Raw genomic sequence first — 27,665 nt, forward strand, 5'->3', positions numbered from 1 at the left:
CGCTTGATCGAACTGTCAGTATCCATACCTCGAAATGCATAAGAACATCAAGGGACGCTGTAACTGCGGTGCACACTTCTGCAAGCTGTTGCGCCGACCCGTAACTGCATGCTCCCCCTTCTTCTTGGACTAATGCTCCATCGACTCCCTGAAACATAGGACTTTCATTAGTAATGAACACAATATTGAAAAAAGAAGACACATAGGAGGGCGACGACAGAAGGACATATCAATGGCTAAAAACGAAAGAAACATTGTGTGTAACAATCATGCTACAAGAATGCAAGATCTGATGATCTCCATCGATGGAACTGTCCGGAAACGTACCTCGAGCATCTGAGTGACATCAACGGTTGTCGTCAATGCGTTGGACTCCTCAGCATCTCCCTGAAAGACAGTACTTGCATTATTTTGGATAACAATAATTATAACTGAAAACAAAGACTAGAGGACGAGTACTATGGTGTACCATTAGGTAAAATAAGTACACGATAAATTAAAACTATTGATTTACATGCCTAAAACAAGTCAGTGTCAGAATAGCTAAGTAAGATTACCCGATAGGCGCTTGAAGTGGCTGATGACTGCAATAACGACACGGATGGAGAATCTTCCGCCTTGATATTGAGTGGATACATAAATGGGGAAATTATTGTTAGCTAATGCTACACACTACCGCAAGGCCGAGAGCTAAATCCGTAAACTTGACTCACCAGTGGAGGGATGTGGACGAATAGAGTGGGAAAAGCGGTTGAGAGCAATTTTCGCTTCGCTCGCGGTGTTTTCTTCTTTATTAGCAATGATGTGGAGTACATGTCTGAGCTAAAGTGCCTGCTGCAGATGCGGTATCGATCACCCCTCTTGTCCGCAAAGACTTCTAGGACTCTACTTTCAAGCTCAGACGGTGGATATCCGCAATATCGGACCCATTCTCTTATCTGATCTATTGTCTTAGGGAAAACATGCATTATAGTACCTTCAGATTTGTTATGGGTCTTCGAAGGGCAACCGCCAATGGAACAGGCAGGCATTGTGGAAAGTTCTGAAAAGTAAAGATCAACAATTCTCTATGAATACCAATGTGTTAAAAAATTAAATGACACATAAAAGTTTAAATGCAAGGTTCGTTTTGGTTCTTGGAACTATGCACGTTATTCACATGCGGATAAGTATTTGAATAACTTTAAAAAAATAGAAAAATAATTTGACTAAACTCAGAACATGTGACTAGTTCCTTGCATGTACTGTCGTGAACGAAATGAAAACATGGATGCAATTTAATGACTGCTAGCAAATAGATATAAATTAAAAAATTGGACGCAAAATGATTATGGTACATGGCCTTACCTTGACGAACAAACAGTTAGATGCAGGGATCAGAGTAGTTTCTTGTCGTAGAACAGGGAGCAGTTCACAGGTTGCAAACTGACGAGTTTGCTCGAAGTGGTCACGGAAGTTCTCAGAGACGAAGAGCAGATAACCAGCACCTTCACGGGTTGACTAGCAAAGCGCAAAGAAGTTCTCATTAGAAATATGAAGTGGGTTATAAAGAATTCGAAACAGGGGTGTGTTTGTGAATGAATGACGTGTGTATGCCTTTGATAGGGCGGGGGGGTGGATTGGGGCGGTGGTCGTGCAGACAAGACACAGGAAGACTCGTGAATGGAGACACACTTATGTGGATTGCAGGGGGGCGTCCAGCGTGAGGGGGGATGCTTGGCAGGAGACACGGGGTCTGGAGGTAGACATGGGAACAACAACCCGTGCTCTATAGACCACTTTGAAGTGTACATGGTCTTTGGCACCTCTTGGCCTTTATCGCTCCCTGACAGCTCCACTTGCCAGCGCAAGTACCCTGGTGCGAACTGCCTTTGATAGGGCTGGGGGGTGGATTGGGGCGGTGGTCGTGCAGACAAGACACAGGAAGACTCGTGAATGGAGACACACTTATGTGGATTGCAGGGGGGCGTCCAGCGTGAGGGGGGATGCTTGGCAGGAGACACGGGGTCTGGAGGTAGACATGGGAACAACAACCCGTGCTCTATAGACCACTTTGAAGTGTACATGGTCTTTGGCACCTCTTGGCCTTTATCGCTCCCTGACAGCTCCACTTGCCAGCGCAAGTACCCTGGTGCGAACTGCCTTTGATAGGGCGGGGGTGGATTGGGGCGGTGGTCGTGCAGACAAGACCCGTTTGCCGCAGGGCCTCACCAAGGAGAGGCCATCTAACTGCATGTAAGAGGCAGGCTGCAGGATCTAGTACATGGAAGGCAGGGGGGTGAGTTTATAAATACCTCACCCTCCCAGGAGAATATATGGGGGTCATCTCTGCACCCGGTGCCCAAAAGGATGATTTATTATGATCAACCATATTGATTATTTACCTATAACCATGTTTTGTATCAATAAAATCCAACGGCTTTTTATTGCCAACGCTTGATCAAAGTGGTGTGGTAAGTATTTTCGGGGGAGGAGGCAAGGCCGGTAGGCTTGATGCCAACCCGCAAAATAATATATGTATGACTGCTGCATATATGTGTTCAACGGTTATGTGGATTGAAGGTGGGCGGCCAGCGTGAGGGAGGATGCTGGCCGGAGACATGTGGTGTGACAAGACAAGGCACAGGAAGACTATTCAATGGAGACACACTAGATTCATTTAAAAAATCAAAACAACCATTGTTAAAATATATGTTGGGCTTTATTTTAGATCTTAATTTCAATTGAACATAAATAATAAACATTACACATTGTAAAGTTCCGGTTGCAGCACATCCAGGGAAAACCCGCGGTATTGTCCACTGTCGCTGGGGAAATGTTGTCTAATGGCAAGTACCGCACAGGCAGGTATTACTCTCCGAACGCGGTGTCCGAGCCTCCCGTGAAGCCACCAAGTGAAGCAACGATAGGCCACCAGCCTGTACCACCTGTGAAAAAGAAAGATGCAAACTGTATTAAAATGACAAAACTTTCTTATCAATGTCGATTCAGGTAAAACATGTCATTTTGCTTTGAAAAAAAATATATCTAGAAAATTCACTATATGGAACCAATTTACATGCGTTCGAATGATATGTAGATGTAATTTTATATGTGGGAGACGACCATGAAATAGTAGTGGCATCACTGACATCACAACCAGAGTATACTTACTCGTTACTCGGATTATGCGGACGAACAGTGCCGCGAAGTTCGTGCATAAGCACCATCATCATCCTCAACACGGTCCGTGAGAGGCAGGCTTCCCTGAACTCTGGCAGCTCGGTGATGCATTGCGGACTTTGCTCGCCTTCCTGCAGACCTTGCTCGCCTTCCGAAATGTAGGCCAAGCACCCGGAATTTTCACGGCAGCAGCAGTTCTCCTCCTCAGTTGGCATTAGCTCGCACTGATTACACGTGCACCAGGTGGAGACGCCGTCCATGCGACATGGTCCAGGCTCTTCATCCGTTGACTGGTCCTCCCAACTGCCGTCCGAATCCCCATCGTTTCCGCGTGCTTGCCTTTCCAGTAGTTCCTCCTCGGTGTACTCGGGCTCGTACATATACGGCATTATTGTAGCCATTGTGTGGTAAAGAAAGTAAAATAATTTACCGAGATGGTACAGGTGTTCACACGGGCTACAAGCGGCGAAGGTAGCTGACCAGAGCACTGAAACGAGTCACAGAATACTCAAAGTAACACAGAGAGAGGAATGGAATCGAAAATCTGCTGCTGTGTGTTGTGAAACGATCTGTTTATACTTATTGGGGAAAGAGGCGTCCTGCCATTTCCATGGCGACACGTCATTAGCTGAGGCGCAGCGATTGTTGACACGAAACGTGCTTTGGCGTTGGGAAATGGGCAGTACGCGTCTGCTGATGTCAGGCTCAGGGGCGGGGGATTTGATTTAGTGCCGCAAAGGCAGGTGAGCCAGGTCGATGGGGCGAAATGATAGGATTATCACAAAATGGAGGCTGATTTCGAGTGCGATAATGTGCGAAAAGTCGGGTAAGGTCCATAGGAAAGTTTTCTACGATCTACCGATTTATGCTTAAAAACACATGGCCGACCCGTAGGGACAATAAAAAAAAAGTCCCGGAACTATCCTTTAAGAGTCAGTCTGGGGCGACTCTTTTCAGTGATTCATACACATTTGAAGAAAAGTGCATGTTACACACGCGGAAGCTATTTTCCCTTAAATCCTTGGCCCGGCTGTCTACCTCGGTATCTAGGAAGCCACAGATGAGCAACCATACTCTTATAAACACCCCCCCCTTTTCTGTTCCCCTCCCTTCCATTTCTCCTGCACCTACCGCCACTGCACTTGCACGTTCCAAATGTCACAAGGGCCAGTAAGACCGTTATTGCTTTATTGTTACTGTTACTGTTTATTTTTTTTTATTTTTTTTTTTTATTATTGTTTTTACCCAAAATTCATTGGTTTTAACAAAATTGTCAAAGTCTATTTCTTCTGTTTTCGTCACGAGAGCCGTAGACAGGAGCACTTGTATGGCTTAGCTTTTCACTTCTTCTTCTTTACTTTGTTCTATCAAGATGAAAGCCTGTTGCAAAATCTTTGCAGTGGCAATTGCCCAGGATGTTTTTTGTCCGCTAATTAGCAGTTTCCACCAAGTCTCCTTTTCCCGCAAGATTGAGGCCTCCAGAACGGTTGACAAATAGGCCTTTCTCAGGGTTCTCAGCGCCGTGCAGGAAGTTAATAGATGTCTAATCGTTTCTATCGCCTTTTACTCTTTGCATAGTCTACATAAATTTGATGGACTGTTTCCTCTGATAAACAAAATTTCGTTGGTTGGCAACACATTTAGCCTCGCTTTCATAAAGAGCTGTCTCAGAGGCTTACTAGGGAATTTTTTGTAAATTTCGGCCGGATCGTTGTATTTTCTCTGTAGAGGAGGTAGATGGTTTAAAAGTTTGTTCTCTTCAACCATCTCTAAGGTAGCAATCCAGTCTAGTTCCTTCAGTTTTCTCTTTACTCTAAGAGGGTTGGTCAACAGCTCCTCTTGCATGCAAGCGACAGAAGTTAGTTGAGCCTTCTTTTAATACTCCCCTTGCTCCGTCTGCACTTTGGTCTTGTGGTGCCTGGAAACACATTTCGTTATATATGCACCTTACAAATACCCATTAAATAAGAATAAATGAAATACACATCTTCGTGAAAATGTGAAGCACTGTCCTGGGAGTTTTAACATGACTGCAGTACAGGCATCCCAAAACAAGACTGGAAGGCATTATTGGCTGCACAAGAAGTTCTTAAATTAAATAGAAATATTACTACAAAACATTACATTCATTAGATAGATAGAAATGAACATCTAATGAAAAGTAGTCTTTAAAGAGCTAGAGATACATTCAAATGTGATGAATATATAAATATTGCATATATATCAAAACACATTAAGCAGGGAGAACAGCATAAAAAGTACCAGCAATGAACTTCCTAGATGGTGAATCTAAATTAAAACTAGAACAAATACTGGTAATTAAAACACGACGTGGGGATTCATCAAGAAAGACAAATAGTTGCCTGTGATCTAGTTGAATGCAGAGCTGGTTTCTGGCAAAGTATTCGAAGTCGACTTTATAAAGTTGGGTAAGTGTATTTGAAATTGGGGCACATACAGGAAGAACTGCCCTTAAATTCGTGCCCTTTTTCCTGATGTAAAATACTTTCAGGGGTCATCCCAGTATGCAATGTCTAAACTTTGAAATGAGGGCTAGATTGTTTAGCAAAATAAGATACAGGACCGTGGGCCCATCCTCCCCTATTGCCAGAGCTGGGCCAAAGTGGTAACTGCCTTTGTTAAGGGATGGGGGAATCTATGTCGTTAGCGGAAAAGGTCCATGCCTCCAGGAACGGTGACGCACATATCTTGGTGGTCGGGACAAAATCAGGAGACACCCTTTCTGTAGTGGCCATCTGGCCAAGTGACATTAGATTCAAGACCCCTTTGAGTTGTACTTTGTGTTCCTCACCTGGGCCTTTGCTGGACCCGGGTCCACCCGCCCCCCCAATTGTCTGAGGAGGGCCATGGAGAATCAATAATCTCGTCAAGGAGAAATGATTTGTTGATATTTATTAAGCACAGAGGTGTCTTGCCATTTCCATAGACAGGGCAATACATTGCATAGAAGGGATGTTTGTCTACGACGTACACTAATTTTGTGACAAGGTAAACTCCAGCATGATGATGTCACAAGTGGCCCATGTTATGATTTATTGCCACCAGGGCGATCCATCAACTGATTGGATTATCACAAGATGGCTGTTGTGGACCCATACGGTTCGTAGATACAATGTATGGTAAGATGCATTGAAAGAAAAAATGGAATCCATCAGTACATGGTCCAAAATAGATCTCGGGTTGATCAGACGATTTAAACCCCTGGGAGAATCTCTCCTTTAACGTCTCAAATGTATGATTGTGTAATAATGAAAGGGACAACACAGGTGTGTCTAGAATACAGGGACCGAAAGGGTGTGGGCTGTTTAGGAGAGCATCAGTTTTACGGGTGTGATATATAGCCCTCAAGCAAACATATCGGAAGATAATAGGGTGGCAAATGGGCTGGAGGGGAACTGGCTGAACACCAAATAATGTAACTAGAGCAGAGATTTAAGAGTGCTATGCTGTCATGGCCTTGTACAGCGCTCTGTTGCTCTACAGCTAGGGTGTACTCTACAAAAATAAAGGACATGCATATGCACAATTAACGTTTACAGGCGCAAGCTGGAAAGAAAGAATTAAGACAACAGGGAACAGCCAGGTGATCGGTTTCATCTCAGGTGGAAGACTGGGTAAATTGCAACATAGGAAAAGATGTGAGGACAGACACAGGGGCATGTAGAATGCAAGAAAAAGGCCAAATGCACAATTTTGCGTTATGCAGGTGAATGAAAGGCATCTTCTTCACAAAATGTATAGTAGCTCCTGCAGTGGAGCATTCAAATATGGAATTCAAGTTGGAAGCACACTTTGCCTCAAAGGGCTATAAACATTTGGCAAAATACAAAGAGACTAATGTGAAGCTACTTGAGAAATGGTCAGATATTCGACTCAAAAATGAGTGTGGGAAGATGGAACAACTTGTGCAGAAATTTGACCTTGACATCACTAAACTTGGGAGAAAGGGCGAGTCAGATAAAAGTTTGGAGTATAGTGTACTGGACACCCAAGAAACTGTATGAAAGGGGTTTGCTAGAGACAGAGGCATGTTGGAAATGTAAACACAAAGTGGGATCGTTTGAACATATGATGTGGGAATGTAGCGGTTTAAGGGAATTCTGGAAAGAAGTCACACTGACTATGAACAAAGTACTGATGCTTGATGTGGATTATGATTTTTCGAGCATTGTCTTGCGGGAGGAGGAATTGGTAGCGGTGGTGTTGGTACTTCAGGGTATTGTTAGCTGCAAAGAAAATTATACTGCGGGTTTGGAGGAGTGAGCAGGCGCCTTCTGCCTCTACTTGGGTAAAAGATTTACAGCAAATGTCTGCAATGGACAGGGTGCTCTTGTATAGGAATAAGAAATTCAACCTTTATGAACGAATCTGGGAAAGAATCTTGGAGCTTTAATCTACGCTTCCAATGTACCTTTATGTTCAAGAGTCAAAATACGATGTAACGGCTAAAATGCTATTATTGTTGAGACTTACTGTGAAGGAGGATAAAGGGATCGAGGGGGACTGTTCTTGTTTTTTTTAAAATTGTAAAAGATGTCGAATTTGTGGAATGTATTGTTTATATGCTTAATAAATGTTAATACAAACAAATATGGATCACCTGTAAGGTAACTAGCGAACAGGGGAACAGCAGCACTTGATTACCCTCTATACTGGTTTAATACTCAATTATTGGTTTGATTACTGTGTGGAGGTAGCAAGGACAGGGTACCTGAAAAGGTTAGAGTGGCTGGGTGTGGGCTGTCATATTGAAGACAAGTTGAGCCGTTTTAGTCCTCATGCACACACCCTGCTTTCGCCATGCGCTGATGGGCTTGCTTTTCGGTCCGATTTCTCTGGGGCTCCAGAGAGGCTCTCAAATTGTGCTCCTGGCACCCGAATTAAAGCACTGGCTGCGCCCCTTTGCCATACTGCCAAAGATACAGTGTAAGTATGTGTGCGAGTCGCACTGACAGTGAACAAGATGCACAGGTGTGCTGTTTACTTAAACAAAGGGCATGTGCTGTGCACTTTAAGTGAGTAGCGTACGTACCTTCAGTGATTGACAGGCAGCTCAGATCTGGTAGGTCTGAACCCCCGTGCACTGAGTGATGAGCTGCCTCTGCTACCTACATCATTGACTCCAATGATTGCCTTATTTTATATCTTATCAAATGAACGAAGAACCGCGGAGTAGAGTATAAGAGAAATGTGTGCATGTTTTTGTTGGCTAATCATATACAAGAATAATTGGTGAAGAAGCAAACAATTGTTTGTATTCCCTTATTATTACATAATAATTGGGCAGGAAAAGTAAAATGCGATAATTGATGGGGTCAATTGAGCCCATAGCTCTACTAGCTGCTTGCTTCCCAGGAGAGTGTTACATCTGGTGCAACAACACTGGCGAGCCCAAGCCCATGTGTGCCTACTTGCTCTGTTCAATGTCAAGGAGTCAACTTGAATGACCAATAGCCACCGAGTGGCAACATGCTAGATATGCCATACTGTTTGCGGTGTTTAAAAAAATAAAATAATGTGATATGTACAAATGTCACTCCAACATACAGTGCAAACAGCTTCTGTTAATCCACTACAAGAAGCTGTTTCCATTCCTTCTGTGCCCCCCAAATCCCCCCTACATTGCGCCTTGAAACACTTGTGTATAGGCGCGTTATAAATGCCATATATCATATCATACATTAAGAAGTTGGAGAAGCCATCCACCAAGCGTGTAGGAGTCACCTTAAAGTTATTATGGACCTTTCTGCAGTTCACAATGTAGATTTTCTAATCTGTAAATGTACTGACTGCTAGTTGTTTAGAAAGTATCAAAATTGAGGGTTTTACCGTTAACCGGTTATCTGCAACCTTCCAAACGAATTCTTAATTAAATTAAAACCACATACGGTTAATAGAAGCTCATATTGCTTTTAAGACTAAGATACGGAATTTCACCTTTTGTAATATTTGCATTGCATTTCAAACGTACAATGGGAACGTAGGAATTATTTAGTCGTTATCACATATCTGATTTAAAAAAAAGCCAATTAACAATGTAATACATTATATTTAATCTATTTGACTTACAGATGGTCCATTATTTATGGAAAAAATTCAAACAATTATATATCAAAGGTGGAGCATTGTCAAAAAGGCTGGTACTAGTTCCGAGTTCGTAATGCCATCTCTATCTGACTTTGATGCTGTCCGATCTGAAGGTAATTTTAATAACCCCTTAATTGTAAAGTCGTTTAATTTTAATTGTGTACATGGACTTTTATGCTTGGCTCAATCTTAATTTTGTATAATTTTGACACGCTTGGCTTTTCCTCTTTGATGTTCCACTGTTATTTTGCCCTGATGTGATTTTGCTCCCAGCTACCCCACTGCAAATCTGCTCCTAGGTTTTCTCCACGGAGATTCTCCCCAGGAGTGATTTCACTCCACTGTTGGTTTGCTACTCACTAAGCCTGCTCCCATATGTCTTCCCCCCCACCCCCCCCCGTAGTTTATGACAAAGCACTGCACACTGTCCACTGCTAGGAACTCCAGCCGATTCCAGGGTTTCAGGACTTGTTCTCACACACGAGTGCCAGGAAGCCATGTAAATGGCAGAAGAAGAAAGTATTACACACAATAACATAACATACTCATGAAAAGGGTTGTTACTTTCATGCGCCATCCTCTGTGTTGTGTTTGTTGCCAAAACACCTTCTGCTTTCACCAATGAATTATAAATAAATGGCGCCAAAACAGCTCCATCTCAAACCTTTTTTGCTTCACTCTTCTCTTACAACTATTTCCTGTTCTGTCTTTTGCTTGGCCTCCTATTGTGCAATCTCTGGATGGCTATTTAAGCCTGCACAATTTAGGGATACTGTAGAAGAATACTAAAATACATATTAGAAAAGTTAACGCTCAAAGTGAGAACCGGGTACAGTATTACCACACAATTGAAACCACATCTGTATTTACTCAGTTTCAAATGAGGGGTTGCCAAAATGGGAGGTAACAATTACGAAGACTCATCATGGAAGAACTATTGCACAGCTGGTGAATGTAAGTGACACAATGGAAGTGGGTGGTGCATGAAGGGAGTGTTGATCCAGGCTTGTGGCCCAGCTTCTGATCTTGTCGCATTCAAATGTCGGACCTGAACGTTTGTTTTCCATGGTATATGGGAATTGTATGAGCCACTGAAAGAGGAACACTGTAAGGATTTCCCACTGAGCTAGGATATGAATGACAAAATGGGGTACTTTGTTACTTTTTTAAAGTACACATTTGATAATGTTAAGTGTTTAGAGGGGTAGCACAAATTTACTGTGCAAGAATGAAGTGCTACAGCCGTGTGGGTGATGGGGCGACATTTTATAAATGTTAGGGGTAGTTACCAAATATGATTCTCTTGTAAGCATTAAGATATGTGAAACAGTAAAACCCAATGTTTTCATAGTACCTTGTCCGATAAGCAATTTCTATCGAATCTGAGGGCAAATGGGGTAAGGTTTATGTTTTAGATTCAACTCTTGGAATACTTTAGAGTGTGAAGCAAAGTGTGAAACACATTCAGCTAAAAATATATGGGTATTGGAAAATCAAGTGCTAGGGAAAGGAATACTGGGAGGAGTTTAGGGGTTTTTAATAAAAGTAATTTAAGATTGGTACACATGGTACAGAGTTTGGAAGACCAGACATGATTTTACAGATCTAGATTTTGCTTTTGTGCTGGATTCTGTCGGAAGGAAAGGAGCCTTGTGTGATGAATTGACTTCTGCTCTGCAGAACTACATGGATGAGTAGAGGCTAAAGCGCCTACTGAACCCTCACACTTTTACAAACCAAGCATGAACCCAATCATACAGCTAAGACAGACACAGTAAGACATATACCTCCTTTAACTTGTGTGGCAACATGGACCGAGGCAAGGCTGTACTCTCCATAGGAGAGTGTGATGAATCTGATGATGTCATCACCTCTTTCCCAGTGGCTGCCCCACCTCATGTGGCTAGGGAACGGCAGCAGCTGCATGTTCCTGACCCTGGCGGAGGTTCACATGAAGGTAGGCAACCCTCCGGGGGAGAGCCTGGCACAGGCTTGGACTGGCCTATAGGGCAATAGGCCCATGGCCGAACCAAAAACACAAAATGCTGGTGTGGGCCGGTTGTTTTAGTCAAAGTGGGCCACTTTTCTGGCCAATGTGGGCCAGTTTGATGAGTTACTTTGCTATGAGGCTAGTAGTTTTGACCAGTGTTGCTGAATACATATTCTTTCAAATGCACAATTTGCGTCACATTTCCTCCCAAAAATCCCACTTGGGTACTAGTCAAACAGGGTCACAAAAGGATGGAAGGAATGAATAGCCATTTGCAACTGAGGGCCACTTTTTTATTGGTGCCCGAGACAATGTTATGGCCCAGTCCGACCCTGGCATGATCAGATGAGACCTGGTGTGTTCCCACTTTCCTTTTTAGGGATAGCCATTCCCTTCCTCATGCCTGATCACCCACTTCAACAACCCTTAAAGCCTGCTGATAGTATCCCTCAACATTCTTTAACCAACATAATAAAAAAGATTGAGATGAGGAAGAGAGGGGCCAAGTAATGCCAAATGCTCAGCAGAATCAGAAGGAAGAAATCTAGTATTTGGAAGAAGCCGATTGGCTCCCCTCCCTTCCTGGAAGCAGGAGTTTAAAGTTAGAACAGCTGATGATAACAGAGATACAACCGGCTAGTTACTGCCGGAGAAGCCGAGCAGAGAAGCCCACAGACGAGCTGGGAGTCTGCGACAGAAGGCCCACAGGAGCCGGTTTGCCATACCAGGATCACAGCAAGAAGAGAAGAGGACTCTTCATGGTGACCGTGGGAACAGAGAAGCAGTGCCTAGGCTGCCTGAATACAGAGAAGGGCTCATGAGTGCGGCAGGAGCTGCAAATGACATGGAAGCTGCTAAACGAAGCTGCTAAGCCCGTAAAGTGGAGGCGAGTTGCCGGTGGCATTTCATGCGTTTGAATCGAGAGGTCTGAAAAATGCCAGAGAAAACCAGTGGGCCCTAGAAAGGGAAGGTGGGTAACAGGGGCGCTTCTGCAGCTTCGCCAAGTATTGATAAGTACCAGGTACATGAGTCTGGTGACCCAGAGCAAAATTTAACCAAGAAAGTGAATGAAAGTGGGTTTGAGACCCCCCGTTTTGATGAAAACAATACAAAATATGGGAAGTGTATGAATGCAAGAAATGCAGGAATAAAGAGAGAACCTGGCAGGAGAGTATTCCAGGTGTTTGGCGAGTCTGGGACCCACACCCAAATTTTGTTACTTTGAAAAGAGAATCCCAAGGAAGATTCATGCCCTTGGATTTTGAATAACAGTATTTGTGGAAAAGACTTGGGGAAGGGAGTTATTTCCCCTGGAGTGGATTGTAACACCAAGAGGATAGGCAGCCCCTTGGGCCTTAAAGAACTTGGTTATTCTTTGGTGCTTATGTTTTGGTGGAGAGAAACCTGGGGAAGGGAGCCATTCCCGGGAACTTTGAACATATCCATTGTGATAAATCCTACGGATCCCTCGCTAAACCCCTGCCTAAAGTCTCCTCCCAGGTGGCCAGGGAAAGGCAGACGCTTCCTGATCCTGACCTTGGGGGTGGTGTTCTGTGGGAGGATCACATGGGAGGGGAAAAGGCCCAGGGAAGTGAGAGGAATCCGTCGGGTGAGACACAGTATTTATCTTCCTCTACGGAAGACACAAATGCGAAAGTAGATAATGGCTTGTTATTATGATGATTTGTATGTTCCACAAGTTAAACACCCTACTGTGGGTAGAAAAAGTCCAAAACCCTTTGGCATAAAGAGAAATAAAACCTCTCCTCAAACAAGAGGAACTCATACACCTAAAGTCACCACTAACTCCAAAAAGTATAGTGTCCGTAAGTATGTGAATAATGACAGTCAGAATTCTAAAGAACTTCATTCCTTTCATCAATCAAGCCCCATGACTAATCCGTATGGCACAAACCAACCAAACGCAAAAGAGGATATGGGCAAGTTTACCGACACAAAGGTTCTGCCCGCAGCAAACAGACAATCTCAACCTAGGAACCAGTGTGTCTCTTCTACCTCTATACCTCTTATATTCTCTCTCCAACTACTCAGCCCATGCACCAAATAGGTACTGAGTATTTTGAAAATGATCTTACAATGCAAATACAGTTTTTATTATTATTCTTAAGCACATGAAAAAAGTATCGAACAACAGAACTTTGTAAAACCCAGTGTGCAATTAAAAACATACAAAGTACATTACATCCATATAAGCAGTCATAAAACAATACATATTATAAAAAAACAAGACAACACAGTGTAAAAGAATGATTTGGTTTTGGTTATCTCCTTCCAGTGGACTATCACCCACTGTGGGTAGATTCACCCTAAAGTGCAAAGTGTTATGCAAACAATGTCTGTACAAAATGTAGTGCAAAATAAGCGTTGGAACTTTGAAATCTCAAGGACCTTCTTAAATCTAGATGACCTCAAGTTTTCTAATTGGGGCACAGTAAATCACTCCTTTTACTGACAGCAATTGTAAACCACTGTTATCTTATCACAGTGTTCAAAACCCCTATGGCACTTCTTTAGAAAATATTGTGAATAGCAGAAAAAGTAACTTTGTTACTAGTGACTTCAAGTCCATTAATCCCCTAAGTACTAGTATGAGGGCTGAAGAGGAACAATCTAGGAGTGGTCAGCTAAATAAAGTAACTGACCCACAACTGAGGGAGACTGAGAGGCTTAAAAGGCCCACTCGGGTGCAAGTAAGGCAGAGAGGAAAGGGAGGAGAGGGAAGAGAAGCTGTGACCGAAATCGCAGTAGAAGCAGGAGGAGAGCAGTGTGAGCAGGAGCAGCAGTGCAGGCCGTGTATACCACCTAGCTCGGGACTGGAGAAGGAAAACGCAGAAACAGTTGGAAAGCCAAAGACTCTGGCTGGTCCGGAAAGTGTCTGTGTTACCTGAGTTCCCAGGTGCAGAGGTCGTGCAGCGGGGAGCATGTTGAAGGAACGCTGGCCCTTTGAAGTCTCACTCTGCAGAGGCTGTGCAGCAATAGGTGAAAGGAGCAAGGGAGGTTTTCCCTCAGGAGAGGTCTCCGGTGGCTGGAGTGCACCGGGAACTCCCAGGAGACAGGAATGCTGCAGCATCAAGTGGCAGGGGCAAAGGCAGAACAAGACTGTGTTCGCTGGGTCACTGGGAAGAAGCCACAGCAGCGGAATGCCTTCAACCGTCGAGGGGATCAAAGGCGTGCAACCCAGTGAGCGCACAGTGTGAAAGTGATTCTGAGGCGCTCTGATACCGCTCATGTGGTGCAGGCAGACCGTTTCACTCGCATACGAGTGAAAGAAGTCATAACAATATTTTTGAATACTGAAATAATAACAAGCAGCAAAAGTGGCCTATTAAGAAAACTAGTGATTGTAAAATTGGGCATGTGTTTTATGGAAAGTCCAACAACCTGGGAAGTCAACATTGTTAAAAGCTAATTCCTACAACTATGACCCAAGCCATGAGATTCTAAAACCTAAGCAATATAAGTGCAACAAATCTTGCCAAAGACAAAAGGGGAGTAATAGAAGACCCCAGGGTTGCAAAGTCTTTTATTCATGTTTGATGAACTATATAACAGCGAATATAAACACACATTGCCAAAGCCAAGAAAGAAGCCGAACAAATCTGTAACCTTGTCAATATTTGGTTACTGGTGTAGTGGGGAAACAAAAGTGACAAAGAGACTGCCCTTCTGAAGAAGGTTATTCAGGGGGGGAGAAGCATAATTTGCAGAGGACTCTTAAAGAGCACAAAGGTGAATCTTGTTTCCCTGAAAGGTTGATTAGTCTAATGCAGCTAACCAAAGAACATAGTGAAGTTGTTTAAGTTAAAGGTTACCACTAAAGCATGTTTTATTTTGTGATGAGCTGTTCGGGCAGGGGAGTATACCCGGATGGCAAGCCTTTGAAGTAGTAAGCTTGGCTTGGGAATAGACCAGGAAGTAGTAGACAAAGTGCTGACCTGTGGTCCTGATACACAATGTTATCTCATTTATGGTGCTGAAGGAAGCATTGTAGAATCTGGTTGTGGAACAGTTACATTTTTTTAAAGCAGTCTGTTGTGGCAAAAATCATCCTGACAGACAATTTGTGTTAGCTTGTGGAGAAAATGTATTTTGATATTCATTCTAATGTAGGAGAGAAGGAACATTCTGTTTTGAATTGTTGGAACTTTCTTTTGTTCAGTGTAAGTGATAAAGAACTGTGTTTGCACTTTGTTACCAACCAAGACTTCTCATTTTCTTTTGAACTGTGGAACAAGAACTCTGGTTGAATCTAGGGAAGGGGCATTTTCCAAGATCATAAGCCAGGATTGTAATCATATTACAGGTTCCTGTTGATTTGTTGAGTGTATAGGTATGAGGGACAGATATCCTATAACAATGAATGCCTTTGTCAGGGCCACAGTTCAGCACTTCATCAACGGCTACCTGGTCTACATCCCATGCCAGGCCTACTACTTTAAAGGTTTGCAATCCGGGTATAATCCCCTGCCTGAACAGCTTTTCACAAAACAGAATGTGCTTCAATTATAACAGTCAACTTGAACAGCTTTACAACAACTGGAACTCCTTACCTCTCTCAATCCGCTCTATTCCTACCTTTTCCTCATTCCGCACGTCCCTTAAATCTCTCCTTCTCCATCCCCCGCCATGAAACCCCTCTCCCTTCTAGCTCCCCCTCCCCCATCCTCCCCCTCTTTCCCCTTAATCATCTCCTCCACTTCCCCCTCCATCCCATTCTCACCCCTTTACCCCTTCCATTTCCCTCCTCCTATTCCTCCCAGTTCTACTGCACTACTCGCCCTCTTCCCTTCTAATTGCCATACATACTGTTTTGTTGGCCTGATTCAATATTGTAATTTGCTTCTACTGTTAATGTTATTTTGTTATTGTTATATGTATCCTGTTGTTAAAATGTGCAACGCTTTGGAGCAAAGCGCTATATAAACTTTACAAATACAAAACAAATTCACAATGTTCCTTATTTTGGCAGCATTCAACTTATAGCAACCTTTCAGAGAAACCAGATTCACATTGGTGCTCTTTGATACTCCCCAGCAAATTATGCTCCTTTACTTCTAAATAACCTTTTGTAGAAGGGCAACCTTTTTGCCACTTTAGTTTCCCCGCTGCACAAATAACCAAATATTGACAAGGATACAGCTTTATTCTACTTCTTTCTTGGCTTAGTCATTGTGTGTTTATATCATATGTTGTATGAACAGCAGATTTCACAACCGTTGGTCTTCCTTTACTCCCCTTCCACCTTTGGCAGTATCTGTTGAACTTGTATTGCTTACATTTTAATTTCTCATTACTTGGGTAATGGTTGTAGGCAACTTTTAACAGTATTGCTCCTCCGGGTTGTTGGATTATCTTAAACTCACATGCTTAAATTTACAGTCACTTGGTTTCTTAAAATACCACTTTTGCTGCTTTCGGCCTTCAAAACTACTAACGCTTCTTCCACTCATACACGAGTGAAACTGCCTTCCTGGAACACGCAAGCAATCTCAGAGCTCTCCGGCGTCACTTTCCCCTTGTGAAGTCATTGATCCTCTCTGTGTAAGCAGGTTTTCTGTTGCAGTGGCTCCTCGCAACCCAGCAACCAACTTCTGCAGGTCCACCTTCACCCGCACCACTTGTTATTGGAGCTTCCTCTGCTCCTTACAGTCTCTGGTGCATGCCGGCCACCAGAGACCTCTGAGCATCTTTGGTGCATGCCAGCCACCGGAGACTTCTCAAGAGCGAAAACTTCCCTTGCTGCTTTAGCTTCCTGCTGCTTGGCCTCTGTACAACAGGCCGTCAAAGGGCAAGCGTCCTGTTTGCAAGCTTTCTGCTGTGCAACCTCTGCATTTCACAGTGGTCCCGGCGTCTTCTCTCTCTCCCCCAGTCCCAGCCTTGACCTTGGTTGCATACTCAGTCTGCACTGCTGATCACTCGGCTCTTCTCCTTCTCTTTCTAATGCCTGCTCCTGAGGGGCCTTTTTAAGCTTCCCAAGCTCCCTCAGTTGTGGAACTCGCAAAGGGATACCTGTTTGGCCCCCAACCCCTTCATGTAAACAATATAACTAAATAAACTCCACTAGAAATCTGGGTCTAAAGAAAAAAAAATATTCTTTTTATTTTCAGTATACACTTGTGCAATATAAAACAACCATAGAAACTATAAATGTCTAAATGGTTCGGACCACACCTTTCATAACCACCTTTCATACACTTTTATACTATTTCATATTCTCATGTTATCCACACTTTTCTAGCACATATCACCAGTGCACTACACACTGTAATAGTTTTGTTTACAACAAATGTTGATTTTGGCCCTATATTTTCTTTTACAATTAGGTGCACTTTCCTCGGGCCACCTTTCTATAATGGTGGCCCCTGTCTACATATGATTCGGTCCTCAGGTGGCACAATTATTGTGTTACGCTCACCTGGACCCCACAGGGGTGTCGATCGGACCTGGACAGCTGCGGTCTCCGTCAACGTGATGCGTAGTGCAGAGATGACGGTCTGGACTGGCCCGCGTAGTCTTGTCTGCTGGACCCGAAGAAGTATTTTCCTGCAAGTGGAGACAGGGATTAGCCACCTGTGGGTTTTAGTGATGGCCTCCCAACTGTTCTCGTTCTCCCCTACTAATCACCTCCGATATCCCCTTAGTAACCTCACCTTATGTTTGTAAAAGATGAGCTCTCCATCCTGCGTGTCTTGCAGGGGCGCGTAGATACCAGTTACTTCACTGGTTTGAAGGCGTTGGGAGAGTTCCGGTAAGCATTGACTGTGAAGTCCCAGGCGGGATTGGTAAGTATCAAGTTCAAAGAGTTCAATGTGCCCGATGTTCACTCTTGTCCCCTTCCTTCCTTAAGTTGCAACTGAGTTCGTGAGAAGAAGGTCTCATAGCTGCTGCTGGCGTTCAGGTAAGAGGATGTGTTACCCAACGCTGTTCAGTAACTATTGCATGCGTTAACGTGTTGTTTTTCACCCTCTTTAACGATGCGGCATATGAAGATATGGAGAATAATACCACCGGAGGTAAATCAGGTAAGTCTATGGTGGTAAGAGGTATTTGTTGATTCTCTTGGCTCACCTTGTTATTCTTGTGCCCCTAGGTGCCAGAGTACGGCGAAGAAATGATGGAGACAGTGCCGGATCGAAAGATGCTGTGAGAACTGGTGTATGGCGCCGTGCTGGAGCTGGCGAAGCGACGCGTGCAGGACTGATGTATTTTCCAGGTCGGGAGATGAAATGGATCCGGAATCAGGTGAGGAATTTGAAATAAGTTCGTTTTCTAACCTTGTCCTTTTCTTCCTCTTTATTCTAGGAGCTCCGGATTCGAGGCGGGCGTGGCAGAAGACTGGATGCTGGCTGCAGGCACGCGTGCGTGGCAGAAGACTGGATGCTGGCTCCAGGCACGGTGAGAGTCACGCTGCTGGATGCAGAATAACACGAAGCATATGCTGCTGTTCGGGCATGGTTTAAATAGCCTCTAAAGTAGTCCCAGGAAAGAAGTTCCCCAGGACCACACCCAAGTAAAAAATAGTCCCTGTAGTAAAATAGTCCCATCCAGGCCTCACGTTGGCTTGGATTTATTTGCAGCATGGTCTGCATGAGGTAAGTAATGTCTAAGAGCCTGGCGCCTATGGCGCCAGGACTGATTTTTATTATGAGCCTGGTGCCTACGGCTCCAAGACTGAACCCAGACAGCCCCTAGCTGGGGCTGCTGGGGTTTTTGTAAATGTCTGGATGCCTGCTCCCGGGGCTGATGGGCTTGATCCGGATGCCCGGGGGTAGGCATCATGACATATTGCCCCTAGTTATCCGGACCTTCTTCAGGACAAAATGTAATATACAGAATAGTAGTGAATTCTTTCTTTTCGTGCCAAACTGTAGTTGATGGGTGTTTTTCACAGGTTTATATAGTTCTTGGTCACCTAAAAGCAATAAAACAAACAAAACAAACTGATTATCAACCTAAAACATAGTGGCCTAATTAGAATGATAATAGTGTAAATGTATTCACTATTATAAATGAAGGGTATAGCACTCACCCATATTAAAGCTGGGATCGCAACACTGTTGATGAGGTAGGAAACACTTTGTGTTCTATGCAGTGTCTAAGAAAAACCCGCTCCTATTAGTACCTACAAAATCCTTAACAGTCGGCATATCAAACCACCGAATGTGCCGCCATGCACCCATCACGTTGGTGCCCAGCTTCTCAACATGCCCTTTGATGGTGTACATCTTTTTGGCAGCAAGGCTGACGAGAGCCTTGAGAGGTTGCAGACCTACAAAGATGCAGCGAAGTCGTTGAGCGCTGCAGTTCGCCAACCTCCGCCTTTTCATCCTAGGGGACAGCAATGGAGGGGAGGTTCCTTTCGATATTACTCATCCTTTGGTAGATCGAGAGGAGCTGCAAGTCAAAGGGGCCACCGTAGGAGTACCAGAGGTGGAAAACAAGGTACTCTAGGTGCCAAGGCCGCTCGGGCAGTTGCCTCTTTGGCTTCAGGCAATGCTGCAGCCGCTTCAGCTCAGTCAAGAGGTCCATGGTTCGCCGGTTGGGGGAAGGCTGGCGCAGCATCTTGTGGAATGGCGTGCCATTACTTCAGATGTGTGGGTTCTGGAGATCATAGCCCATGGCTACTGTCTTCCTTTCTGGCAGAGGCCTCACGACAATCCACCAGAGAATCTCTCTTTGAAGAGTCCTGATCTGCTCCTTGCGCAGGAAATACAATCCCTGCTGGAGAAAGGCACCATAGAACTGGTGCCTGCAGCGGAGAGGAACAAGGGATGGTATTCCCCTTATTTTTTGATTTCGAAGAAAGACGGAGGATTGAGACCCATCAAGGACAAATTCAAGATGGTTGCTCTCTCTCAAGTCCTCCAGGCCCTTCAACTTCAGGACTGGTTGGTGTCTCTCGACCTCAAGGACGCTTACTTTCATGTGCCGGTCCATCCCAAGCACAAAAAGTACTTGACGTTAGCGGTTGGCGACTCGCACTTTCAGTTTTGGGTCCTGCCGTTCGGATTGACTTCCGCCCGAGGGTTTTCACCAAGCTCATGGCGGTGGTGGCAGCATATCTCAGGAAAGGGGGGATTCACGTCTACCCCTACCTGGATGATTGGTTGATCAGTGTGCGCTCTCGCGAGCAAGTCCTGGATCATCTGTCAGTCACCTGCCATTCCCTTCACAAGCTGGGCTTCTCCCTCAACTTAAAGAAGTCCCACTTGACTCCAACTCAGCAGCTCCAGTACATCGGAGCAGGGCTTGACACATCCCTGGGGCAGTGTTTCCCTCCCCAGGTGAGGGTTCATCACATTCAGCAGATGGTGCACAAGTTTCAACATGCCCAGAGTCTCCCGGCGTTCGAGTTCTTGAGGTTGCTCGGCCTCATAGCATCCTGCATTCTTCTGGTGCCAGAGGCCAGGTTGCGGATGAGATATCTGCAATGGGCTCTCAACATGCAGTGGTCACGGTCCTCCGGCAGGATGTCGGACCCCGTTCAGGTGCCACCCTCGGTCGCCCAGGACCTTCTGTGGTGGGCCGTCGAAGGCAATCTAATGAAGGGGGCTCCGTTTTGGCTACCCTGGCCACAGGTGACAATCGTGACGGACGCATCCCTCACGGGATGGGGAGCTCATGCCAATGAGTTGACAGTCAGCGGTCGTTGGTCTCCGTCAGAGTCCAGACTCCATATCAATCTGTTGGAGCTGAGGGCCATCAGGCTTGCCCTGAAGGCTTTTCTGCCGACTGTGCGAGGAAAGGATGTCCTGATTATGACGGCGTCACAGTGGCCATGCACTACCTCAACAAAAAGGGTGGGGCAGGTTCACTTCCTCTGTGCAGGGAGGCGATGCAGCTCTGGTTCTGGGCAATCCAGTAGGAAATTTCAATCTTGGCAGTCAATCAGGCCGTAGACGAAAACGAGACGGCGGACGCTCTGAGCAGGCAGGGCGCGATCTCTCACAAGTGGGAGCCAGCTCAGGAGATTCTCCTGGAGATGTTTGCCCTTTGGGGAACCCCACAAGTGGATCTCTTCGCCTCCAGTGTCAGCCGGTAGTGTGAAAGGTTCTGCTTGCGGGAATTTCCTCCAAGAGGAGCCTTAGGGGACGTGTTCGTGGTGGAGTGGTCCTTCCCACTGCTGTACGCATTTCCTCCAGTCCCCGTCATCCCGCAAGTGCTGCGTAGGTTACAGAGGTTCGGTTCCCGGATGATCCTCATTGCTCCGGCATGGGCCCGGAGAACGTGGTACCCGGACCTTCTTGACCTGTCCATCTGCCCTCCACGCCATCTTCCCTACCGAGACGATCTGCTCTCACGGGAGGGGGGGTTCAGGTTCTCCATCCAGAGGTCAGATCCCTCAACCTAAACGTTTGGCTTCTGAAAGGTTGAGGTATAAGGATTGGAACCTCACTGAAGACGTGATGGAGGTGTTGCTTTCGGCCAGACGGCCTGCAACAAAGTCCCTGTACCGTTGCCGTTGGAGAAAGTTCTGTGACTGGTGCAGGGTCAAGAATGTGGATCCTTTTTCATGTGACATTCCTTTGGTTCTGTCTGTTTTGCTTTTGTTAGCCCACAAGGGCCTGCAAGTGGGTACCATTAAAGGTTACCTGGCGGCGCTATCCATATTTAAGCGCTCGTCTGAGGAGTGTTCTTATTTTAAAATTCCTTTAATTTCTCTGTTTCTGAAAGGGCTCACTAATGTGTTTCCACTGTCACCTTTCCAGGTGCCCGGTTGGGATTTGAACCTTGTTCTAAAATTCCTAATGGGTGCTCCATTTGAGCCTTTACCTTCCTGTCCTTTGCGACTGTTCTCCCTTAAAACTGTATTTTTAGTTGCGGTTACTTCCACTCGCAGAGTGAGTGAGTTGCAGGCACTTTCTGTTAAGCCACCCTTCACAGTGTTTCATGAGGACAGAGTTGTCCTTGGGGTTTGTCCTTCCTTTCTTCCGAATGTGGTGTCGGAATTTCATTTAAGCCAGAAGGTAATTCTTCCGGCATTTTATCCTCCTCCGCATCCTGGTAAGGAAGAGGAGAGGCTCCATAGGTTGGATCCTAGGAGAGCTTTAAGTTTCTACATTTTACGCATGTCCCGGGTCAGAGTGGACGATCAGCTCTTCATAGGTTACGCTCGAAGGCGTTTGGGACAAGCTGTTACTTAGCAGACTTTGTCCAGATGGATTATGTTGGCAATTTCTGAATGTTACTGCTTGGTGGGTAAGGACCCGCCGGTAGGCTTACGGGCCCATTCTACTAGGGGTATGGCTGCCTCTACTGCCCTGCAGAGGGGTGTTCCTATTTGTAAATATCTGTGAAGCACCCACTTGGGCTTCGGTCCATACTTTTGTGAGACACTACTCCCTAGATTTTATACATGGGCAGGATGTGGCCTTTGGCAAGGCGGTCCTTTACTCTGCAATTTGATTGGGCATTCTATATTCGAGGGGATTGGGTCCTCCGACGTATTCCATATCTATGACATGTAATCACCACAGCTGTGCTGCTTCGGAAACTTTTTTCGGCGTCTGCGTCCTGCGTCGATGACGTCGATGCGCCGTCGTCGAGGACCTCCTCCGACGTCCGACGTCATCCGATGTGATAAGTAGGACGCACGACGCCCGTAGCCTCAGTTCCGTTTTTTCCGCGAACGTGTTGCTTCGTGTTTCTCGGTTAAACGCCTCGACTCTTTGGAGTTCTGTTCTTCTCGGTTCTTCGAACCTGTTCGTTTTGTGAAAATCCTTTGTGTGAAGATGTCTTCTACTTCGTCTTCGACCCCGCGTCCGGGCTTCAAGAAGTGCGGGGAGTGTGGGTCCAAGATGTCGGTGACGGACTCGCACGACGCCTGCCTCTGGTGCCTCGGGGAGGCCCACGACATGGATGACTGTATCGACTGCCAGTCGCTCACGTCCAAAGCCTTACGCGAACGTAAGAAGAAGTTGTCGGTAGGTCGGGTGTCCAAGCCCCGGAAGTCGAAGTCTGCGGGGCTTTCGACGGATGATTCGAGGGGTGACTCTCCGCGTCGTCGGAAGTCTCGTGGGTCTCCTTCTAGGAGTCGGTCTCGCCACTCCTCAGCCTCTTCGAGGCATTCTCGGAAGCGCCGACACCGGTCGTCTTCCAGGTCCTCTTCGGAGGACTCTGCCCGGCACGTCGCTTACCCCACCAGCCGTGCGACGCCGGAGGAATGGGCTTCCTTCGGGAAGAAAATGCTGGCGATTCTTCAGTCGCAGGGTACTAAGCCGTCCGCGCCCCCGAGAGGGGTCGGTCGTGAGAGGTCGAGAGACACCGCTCGCAAGAGTGGTCGGCACGAGTCACGGGAGAGGTCCCGTTCAGACAAGGAGACTCGTTCTCGACGTACCCGTTCCAGGTCCAGGTCCCGGTCCTCGACGCGTTTGAGACCGTGTGCACCTGTGAGGTCTTCGAAGAAGACATCGACGTCTGAGGCGTCGAGGGCGTCGACAGGCTTTCTCGTGGCTCCGGCTCCGAGGAAGTCGTCGAAGCCGTCGACGCTCAGGTCGTCGAGGGACACGCTCGGGGCTCTGGCCTCGAGGGCTGTGTCGACGCCGCCGATGCTGGAGGCGCTGCATCTGACGTCGACGCCGATTTCCTCGACGTCGACACCGATCCTCTCGGCGCCGATGCCGGTTCTCTCGACGCTGGCGCCGATTCGCTCGACGCCATCGACGCCTTTCGTGTCGGAGGTTCCCCGTGGCACGGGTGAACCCCCTAGGAAGGCTCTGGTTAAGAGCAAGCACTCTCGGGTGCCTTCTTTTCGCCACCTGGACTATATTTCAGAGGCGGATGAGGATTCTGATGGCCTGGTTCCTAGTCAAGTTCCAGAGGAAATTGTCTCGGGCCATAGTCAGTTTGACGATTTGAGACAGTCACTGCATGATGCCAGTGGACTGGACACCTCTCCGGAGGTGGAGTTTTGTAGGCCTGAGCCTGGCTCTCATGCCGATACCTCATACCGGCGCCTTATGGCTAGGGTTTCTGAGTACTTGGGATGGTCTGCTCCCCCAGGGGAGTTTGTGCAGGATGATCTGACGGACATCCTTGATGTTGGTCCCCCAACTGACCCGGTACTGCCGTTCCATATGGCTTTACAAAGAAGGGTGGCGGCGGCTTGGACTGCTCCGGAGAGTCTCCCGGCGATGGGCAGATCCTTGTCGCGAAAATACCGTCCAGCCAGTAGCGACCCCTGCTACTTGACCAGGCACCCCACTCCGGAGAGTTTGGTGGTGCAGGCGGCCACGGCCCCGGCAAAGCAGGCGTCGTACCCTACCATCCCTCCTGATGGGGACGACAAACGTTTTGATGGCTGGGCGAAGAAAGTGTTTTCTTCTGGTGGTATGGCGCTTCAGGCGGCCAACTCCATTTGTGCCTTGTCTCGTTTCACGCACACTCTGTGGAACTGTGTTGCGTTAGCGGCTGAACATATTCCCGAAGGGGACGAACGGGATGGTTTCCTTGCTATGGTCCAGGATGGTAAGGATGCCATGTGTGAGTCCGTTCAGTTGGGTTTGGACTTAGCTGAATGTGTCAGTAGTAGTGATACGCAGGTTTGCGTGGTTGCGGAAGTCGGGGTTTGCTCCTGATGTGCAGTCCCGGCTCCTCAACATGCCCTTTGACGGTGAACACCTTTTTGGCAGCAAGGCTGACGAGAGCCTTGAGAGGTTGCAGACCTCAAAAGCTGCAGCGAAGTCGTTGGGCGCTGCAGTTCGCCAACCTCCGCCTTTTCGTCCTAGGGGACAGCAGTGGCGGGGTGGTTCCTTTCGCTATTACTCGTCCTTCAGTAAAGCGAGAGGAGCTGGCAGTCAAAGAGGCCAACGCAGGGGTACCAGAGGTGGACGACAGGGTACCCGTGGTGCCAAGGTCGCTCGGTCAGTTGCCTCTTTGCCCTCAGGTAACGCCGCAGCCGCTCCCACTCAGTCATGAGGCCATGTCCCATGGTTCGCCGGTTGGGGGAAGGCTGGCGCAGCATCTTGTAGAGTGGCAAGCCATTACTTCAGATGTGTGGGTTCTGGAGATCATAACCCACGGCTACTGTCTTCCCTTTCGGCACAGGCCTCGCGACAATCCACCGGGGAACCTCTCTTTGCAGAGTCCGGATCCGCTCCTTGCGCAGGAAATTCAAGCCCTGCTGGAGAAAGGCGCCATAGAACTGGTGCCTGTAGCGGAGAGGAACAAGGGATGGTATTCCCCTTATTTTTTGATTTCCAAGAAAGACGGGGGATTGAGACCCATCATGGACTTGCGCGGTTTGAACAAACTCCTCAGGAAGGACAAGTTCAAGATGGTTACTCTCTCTCAAGTCCTCCAGGCCCTTCAGCTTCAGGACTGGTTGGTGTCACTCGACCTCAAGGATGCTTACTTCCATGTGCCGATCCATCCCAAGCACAAGAAGTACCTGAGGCTCGCGGTTGGCGACTCGCACTTTCAGTTTCGGGTCCTGCCGTTCGGATTGACCTCCGCCCCGAGGGTTTTCACCAAGTTCATGGTGGTGGTGGCAGCGCATCTCAGGCAAGGGGGGATTCACGTCTACCCCTACCTGGACGATTGGTTGATCAGGGGGAGCTCTCCCGAGCAAGTCCTGGATCATCTATCCGTCACCTGCCACTCCCTTCACAGGCTGGGCTTCTCCCTCAATTTAAAGAAGTCCCATTTGACGCCAACACAGCGGCTCCAGTACATCGGAGCAGTGCTCGACACTTCCCTGGGGCAGTGTTTTCCTCCCCAGGTGAGGGCTCTTCACATTCAGCAGATGGTGCACAAGTTTCAGCATGCCCAGACGCTCCCAGCGTTCGAGTTCTTGAGGTTGCTCGGCCTCATGGCATCCTGCATTCTTCTGGTGCCAGAGGCTCGCCTGCGGATGAGATCTTTGCAGTGGGCACTCAAGACGCAATGGTCGCAGTCCTCCGGCAGGATGTCGGACTCGGTTCAGGTGCCGCCCTCGGTCGCCCGGGACCTTCTGTGGTGGGCCGTCGAAGGCAACTTGATGAAGGGGGCTCCATTTTGGCTTCCTTGGCCGGAGGTGACGATCGTGACGGATGCATCCCTCACGGGATGGGGAGCTCATGCCAACGGGCTGACAGTCAGCGGTCGTTGGTCTCCGTCGGAGTCCAGACTCCATATCAATCTGTTGGAGCTGAGGGCCGTCAGGCTAGCCCTGAAGGCTTTTCTGCCGACTGTGCGAGGAAAGAATGTCCTGATCCTGACGGACAACACAGTGGCCATGCACTACCTCAACAAAAGGGGGGGGCAGGGTCACTTCCTCCGTGCAGGGAGGCGATGCAGCTCGAGTTCTGGGCCATCCAGCAGGAAGTTTCGATCTCGGCAGTTCATCTGGCCGGAGACGAAAACGTGACGGCGGATGCTCTGAGCAGGCAGAGCGCGATCTCTCACGAGTGGGAGTTGGCTCAGGAGATTCTCCTGGAGATCTTCGCCCTTTGGGGGACCCCTCAAGTGGATCTCTTCGCCTCCAGTGTCAACCGGAAGTGCGAAAGGTTTTGCTCGCGGGAATTTCCTCCAAAAGGAGCCTTAGGAGACGCGTTCGTGGTGGAGTGGTCATTCCCGCTGCTGTACGCATTTCCTCCAGTCCCCGTCATCCCACAAGTGCTGCGGAGGTTACGAAAGTTCGGTTCCCGGATGATCCTCATTGCTCCGGCGTGGGCTCGGAGGACGTGGTACCCGGACCTTCTCGACTTGTCCATCTGCCCTCCACGTCGTCTTCCCTACCGAGACGATCTGCTCTCACGGGAGGGGGGTCAGGTTCTCCATCCAGAGGTCAGATCCCTCAACCTTCACGCTTGGCTTCTGAAAGGTTGAGGTATAAGGATTGGGACCTCCCTGAAGACGTGATGGAGGTGTTGCTTTCGGCCCGAAGGCCAGCAACAAAGTCTCTGTACCGTTGCCGTTGGCATAAGTTCTGCGACTGGTGCAGAGTTCAGAATGTGGATCCTTTTGCATGTGACATCCCCATGGTTCTGTCCTTTTTACTTTCTTTGGCCCACAGGGGCTTGCAAGTGGGTACCATTAAAGGTTACCTGGCGGCGCTGTCCATCTTTAAGCGCTCGTCTGAAGAGTGTTCTTACTTTAAAATCCCTTTAATTTCACGGTTTCTGAAAGGGCTCACTAATGTGTTCCCTCCGTCACCTTTCCTGGTGCCCGGTTGGGATTTAAACCTTGTTCTTAGGTTTCTTATGGGTGCTCCGTTTGAGCCTTTACATTCTTGCCCTTTGAGGCTGTTAACTCTGAAAACTGTGTTTTTAGTTGCGGTTACTTCCGCTCACAGAGTGAGTGAGTTACAGGCACTTTCAGTTAAGCCACCCTTCACTGTATTTCACAAGGACAGGGTTGTCCTTCGAGTTCGTCCTTCTTTTCTTCCGAAGGTAGTTTCGGAATT

The 27,665-nt window shown here is 47.2% G+C and overlaps 1 protein-coding gene across 1 annotated transcript in view; it reads left to right on the forward strand.

Moving 5' to 3' along the window:
• The window catches only part of LYST (lysosomal trafficking regulator), a 3,942,656-nt gene that overhangs the window by 1,451,569 nt on the left and 2,463,422 nt on the right, over window positions 1-27,665 (forward strand). The window contains exon 22 of the mRNA XM_069606985.1: window positions 9,255-9,383. Within this exon, the coding sequence (XP_069463086.1) occupies window positions 9,255-9,383 (129 nt within the window). The remainder of the gene's footprint in view (window positions 1-9,254; window positions 9,384-27,665) is intronic.

The sequence above is a fragment of the Ambystoma mexicanum genome, chromosome 4p, assembly GCF_040938575.1.
Source record: "Ambystoma mexicanum isolate Mex_15411 chromosome 4p, UKY_AmexF1_1, whole genome shotgun sequence".
Lineage (NCBI taxonomy): Eukaryota > Metazoa > Chordata > Amphibia > Caudata > Ambystomatidae > Ambystoma > Ambystoma mexicanum.